The 6,070-nt window shown below is 39.9% G+C and overlaps 1 protein-coding gene across 1 annotated transcript in view; it reads right to left on the bottom strand.

Moving 5' to 3' along the window:
* The window catches only part of lbr (lamin B receptor), a 21,008-nt gene extending 15,307 nt beyond the window's left edge, over positions 1 to 5,701 (bottom strand). Inside the window, exons 1-3 of the mRNA XM_020614082.1 lie at positions 5,518 to 5,701; positions 680 to 854; positions 4 to 64 (exon numbers count right to left, since the gene is read on the bottom strand). Of these exons, the coding sequence (XP_020469738.1) occupies positions 4 to 64; positions 680 to 844 (226 nt within the window). The 5' untranslated portion in view covers positions 845 to 854; positions 5,518 to 5,701. The remainder of the gene's footprint in view (positions 1 to 3; positions 65 to 679; positions 855 to 5,517) is intronic.
* Between the last annotated feature and the right edge of the window lie 369 nt (positions 5,702 to 6,070).

Genomic DNA, 6,070 nt, shown 5'->3' with positions numbered 1-6,070 from the left:
GACCTGGAGATCGAGAACGAGAGCGGGAACGGGAACGGGAACGGGCCTGGAAACCAGCAGCGCTCTGAGGGGAAAAACAGCAACTGAAATAAGATGAGAAGGCAGCCACTGGTAACAGTTAGTGCTGCTTTGTTTTATAGCTGAACTACAAGTGACATGACAAACCAAGGTATTACAACTAAGCTTACATGCAATGTGCATAAAGTAGTATACAAATATATTACAAACTTTTAAAGAGCAGGGTCAAGAAAAGCTTCGGCAATGCTTCTGCGGCACAATGGCAGGTCACAAAATCATTTAATAAAGAGACATTTCTTAATAATAAAGTCAACAACTAAATTTGCCATTTAAAGAGTACTATTACACTGTAACCCCCATAAACACTGGCCATATTCCTGCCATGTGAGTGACAATGAGAGGAAAACATTCTTTATCAAGGCGGAATAAATAAATAAATAAGTCTTGTCAAATGAGGAACTTTGAAAACCAGTATTACAGCTAAAAACCAATACAATTAACCTTCACTAAACTACTGATCACACTAATGAGCAATAGTCTTACTGTAATATCCACTGGTTAAGCTTTAGTTAAATCTGAAGTGTTATAACAGGGAAAACCCCAAGCTACTTATTTAACTTGTAAATATCTTCAACCCCTATGTCTGTGACCCCAGCCCTACCATGATGTCTTGCTCCTTGAGCTCCAGCTCAGTACCATCTTTGTAGATGACAGTGTAGAGCTGACTTCTGGCATCATAGCCCAGCACCTTGACCTCGTAGTACAGGCTGCTGCCAGGCCAGCGGCCCATCACCATGTCCCCACTTTGGTACTTCACAGGTGGCATCCTCACTGACCTGTGAAACAGTGAAAGCAAGAAAATAAGCATCAAAGCAATAATTCCCCAGTGAAGGGCACACCAGAACAGTGTTGCAACCGCCTGTGTAAGAACGAGCTACAGAGGAAAGGAAATACATTTATTTAAAACAATGACGGCCACTGTCATTGCACCATGCCCATTCTGTCTCCATACAGTCCACTGAAAAACAGAATGAGCTCAAACTTCAGCTTCAGCTCATTTGCTTGAATAGCAATGATAGTGGCATCACAAAATGTGAATCAGCTCACTGTCACTAACCATACAACTTTGTCCATTATGTTTACACACAGTGCAACTATGGCTGGACCATAGTATTACCATGGAATAACATTCATAATCTGACATACCACCATCATGAGAAATTATTCGGCTGGCAGAGGTAATGAAGAAAAAAATTATAACCCAATTAATAATTAATCACAAACTAAAATGATCTTACAAACAACCAATTTAGCACGAGATGTACAAAATAGCAAGTATACAATTTATCATGCTACTCACTGTACTTATCAGATTTTGTTTAAAAAGGAACAGGGTTAGACCAAGTACGCACAGAAGTCCTCACTCTGAGCTGTATGATGCTCATAAACTAAAACAGGAACAAAGGCAAATAAGTTACCATAAAGTCAAATAAGTATAACACTACTTCCAAATGGAAAGTTTTGGATTCATTAAGAGTATGAATTAGAGGGTTTAAAAATAAATTCCAACTTTAAATCATTAAAAGCATCAATCACCATTTTTGTCTGTTTTGTTCATCGTCAGGTTTAAAAATTGTGTTTATATACCTGAACTAATTTCATTCCTGGTTTAGCATTTCTAGAGGCTGGACCACCTACTATAGCAAACCCTTTAGAATGGCAAAATCCTACATTAGTGTGCACCACTGACTGAACACAATGAGGTGGACCAGGCAAGGTCAGCAGTATGGAACATTAGTGACCAGGGAGGCTCGGTGTCTAGAAAATAGCTGCACTGAACTGCTGATAGGTCTGCCCCTGCTAGCATTATCCAAAGTGGTCAGTCTGAAAGTCTTGTCACATTCAAGGCACAGCCAACCAAGCAAGAATATACACACACACAGATGTGCCTGCCAATTCTTTTATGTTCAGTTTGTGGAGAGGAGTTCAAATAGAAGGTCACACACAGCTCAGTGTTTCCCATACATGATGTATTTGTGGCGGGCTGCCACAATATGAACACTGACCGCCGTCACATATTGATTTAAAATAGGTTAAATCTTGGTTCGATGAAGTACCGTATAAAGTGTTAGGTATTTTTAGTCAGAGAGAAATTGGATAGATATTTTATGTATTAGAAATGTTTAGTGGAGATAGGATGTCTAGTTAGACTGTTAAATGCTTAGGCATGCTTATGAGTTTCTACAGGGTACATCTGGTCAAGGATAACTAGAGAGAAGAGTTGATGACTGTCAGCAGACAGGGTGTTTAATATTATTATTATGACGTGGAGAACTGTAGCCTTAGCCACAATATGCTCTTATGTTTAAGTCACAGCATGTTACTAGAGGTCGTGTGAGAATGTTTTTAGTTACACACCACTTAATCAACAGAGACACACACACACACACACATTGATTTGCTTCATGTTTTGACTACTGCTATGGCCAGCTGCAAAGCTGGCACCAGAGACGTCTCGGTTGACGTTTCTGTGTGGTATGGGGCTAGCCCAACCGAGGGGATATAATGTATAGGCCTGGTGGGTTCAGGGTCTTTCATCTTACATCTGCCTGCGAGCAGTTTGGAGGTGCAAGATACCTGAGCGTGTAATGTTAATTTTACCTGTGATCCTTTGAATAAATCAGCACTGTTTTGAAGTTACTTGGACTGCCTCGTCTCTCAGAGTTAGCAATGGTAAGAAGAACCAGTCACTCAACAGCACATATATTCTCTCAGTCCCTCTATGAACTCACACACACACGACAACGGACTGTCTGTGAAGAGCTTCTCCTCTTCATGTTTGTTTTTAATAACACAATGCTGTCAATCACGGAGATCCAACCCTAACATGTTATAATCAAGCTAATAAGACTAGATAAGCAAACGTTAGATTACATGCTATATATAGCATGAATGTATATGGACTGTTCTACAAGTGGATAATGATAAAGTTCATAATCTCTGACGCTGAATGTTTGTCTCCTCAGTCCAGGGGAATACTGAAAAACATGTGGGAAAGCTCATCAGTCTGATCAGGGTGGTTACTGATCCAATTTATTTGTTTTGAATATTTCCTGGTTTCAGTCAGTGCTGCTGAAGCAGCAAAAGAGGGGCAGGAAGAGAGAGCTGAAGGCAGAGATGTAGGAGGAGGGCAGCAGCCAACATGCTGCTGCTATGGGAGAGCAAGAGCAGAAGGGACACAAACTCATGCATAGTTCTAAGAAGTGACTTGTGTGAACAGGAGAGAAGCCTGCCAGCTGAGTTTGTGGCAAAACGTTTTACAGTGCTTGCATATTGTTGTCTTTTACTGCATATGATAATTCAAACTCAGAAAGTAGAACTCAGGTCACAGTCATAAGATGATTAGTTAAAACATTTCAAAATTAACCAGCATTGCATTTTATGACTTTCATCTGAATAAAAGACTTTTTTTCAGGTGTACATTTCCTAAAAATTGTGTTAAAATATCATCTCATTCTTGTGAACCCAATATGGTGTATCATCTTGTCTTGTATTGTCACACCCTGACAGCTGACCTGTGATTTTTGATTCAGATCTACAGAAACAACAGGAAACACAACCCTGGGGCATTTAGAGAAGAGGAGAACGTACTTAAGTTTGGACGAGGTCTTGTAGCGAAAAGTGTTTCCCCTGTTCAAAACCTGGTTTCAAGTAACGCCCCCCTCAGTGGCTGTGGTTAGAACAATGTTAGGGGAAACCAGACATGACTGTTACGCCACTATCTAACATGTGGATTGCAATAGAAAATATTTTATTAGCAGCACTTTAACATGAACTTTGACTACTAAATAACTCTGTTGTACAATCAAATCCAATGTGTACCTCAAAAATCTCCTGTATGTCTTTATAATCACACAAGAATTCTACTGATTTATAGTAAAAGCTCCAACAGTCCATTAAGAGGCTGGCTCACCAGGTTTACTACTGACAGACAGGGAGCATATGTGGACAACCCGTAATCCACTGGTAACTGATATAACCTTGTAAAAATTTAAAAAATCCAAAACATCTGAACGAAAACTCTCTGAGTGACACACCCAAAGTAAGTCCTGCTCTGCTCTGCTTTTTTCAGGGTAAGCTTATGAAAGCATCCGGCTATAACCTGGGTGGAGTTGTAAATCGAAGTCAGACAGACATCCACTTTTTAGTATGTAGTCCCCTTAAAATGTAACGTGTGAATTCCGTTGTAAACTCCCACCAGAGAGGCAATGGCCTGTTGCCTTAATGCTGCAATACATTATTATTTCATTTCCGTAGGAGTAGGACAATCAGTATTTGGCACACGAGAGAACACGCGAACTATGCAACACAACCCTACATTTGATGGTGTGCCATGTAGGGTTATATACTGTAACGTTACTATATAATACGCAGTAACGAGCTCGCTACTGTCCCCTGAGGCCAGAGGTCTGCTGGTAACGTTAACATTCCTTGTTGCTGGAGTCCGGTTATAAGAGCCGCAGTTAATGTTTTTAACTTAACCCTACGGCTACAACAAGCACCACTAACCCCATTCCACGCTGAAAATCAAACATCTAGAAATGACACAAAGGTGAGATTTATAAACAGCATTTCCGGTTTTACAAAAACAAATAAATAGCTACTTTGTGAAGGGCCACTTGTTGGGTTTGCAAACGGATGTCTGGTTAATATCCCCACCTCTGCTGGCAAACAGCCGCTTCACTCGCTTCATCGTGTTACTGTTAAGACCATTAAGATATTTTACTACTTGACACACGAATGGAAGCCTGGTCTGTCTTCCGAGAATAGTGGCACAATCCTAATACTACGACTCGAAAGCAACACATAGCCTAGGAGCTGTTTCTTTAACGAAATCCGCCTAACGTTTAGCTCCAATATAATTGCGATGCAGCTACAAACCACAGAAAGCAAAGGAGGGAAAACGTCATGCATTCAAAAAGTGTTGACGAAGAAACAAGACGCATCCTTGAAAAATAAACCATACGTACATATGAATACGACTGGTGAAACTGAGCACAGAGACGGTTATCCGGCAATATTTTAAAACATATGGTGCGTAGGCATAATAAAAGTCAACTGGCCAATGTTACAATATAATACAGCTCGTGTTTGACGAAGCCGGACAACACCGGCACCGACTAATTTCTGAACAATGTAACGTATAGCTGTGTATAGTTGATCTGGTTGCCAAATGGCACGTTCATAACGTTTGTTAGCGCAGGAGTACTACTAAATATATAAACTTTTCGGGGAACGCATAGTTATATATAACCTATCACTACTTCCACTACTTTAATTGGGCCAGTGCAAGCAAGTTTCAAGAACTAGTCTGAGCCTGTGGAGGCGCCAGCTTCTGCTAACGGTAAACCTAAATTTCCCAACAAAGAGAGACGTAAAGTTTGCTACTTTACGTCTCTTTTTACGTCTTAGACATGTACGACTAACGGATATACTTACCTCAGTATTACGCGAATAATTCCAGTGAGTAATCCCGGTTAAACAGCCCTTCACAAGTTCAAGACCTAATATATTTGGCTTTATATTTTTAAAAACAGACTTTGCTAACGTTTGACGTAACTCAGAGCTCGTTCTCCCTCCCTCTCTGGGCAAACCCCACCAGTGAGCAAGAAGGCGCGAAGGCTCCTGATTGGTTTTCTCATCATACATTTCAAACGGTTCTGTAATCTCATTGGTTATCGGTGGAGTTTAACTGAACTGAGATTGGGTTTGACGGAGTCACGACTACTTTGTTTACCGGTGTCGAGTTGAAAATGGAAGTGACAAAATGAGATGTCGCGTAATAACGTATCTAAATTAGAATATAGATAGATTAGATTAAATATAAATTTTCTTATTCATTTTCTTAACTTAATTGAGTATAGGTTATCTAACACCCCAGAGGCTATAATGGAAAAGTTATTCATATTGAAATGAACTTGATAAGAAAAGAATCAAACCAAAATACAAACATTAGGCCTAAATATTTTTATTAATATAGCACTATATAATA

This window comes from Monopterus albus, unplaced genomic scaffold (assembly GCF_001952655.1).
Source record: "Monopterus albus unplaced genomic scaffold, M_albus_1.0 scaffold142.1, whole genome shotgun sequence".
Taxonomy (NCBI): Eukaryota; Metazoa; Chordata; class Actinopteri; order Synbranchiformes; family Synbranchidae; genus Monopterus; species Monopterus albus.
The sequence above is the reverse complement of the archived record's forward strand: the minus strand, read 5'-3'. Positions and strand labels throughout refer to the sequence as shown.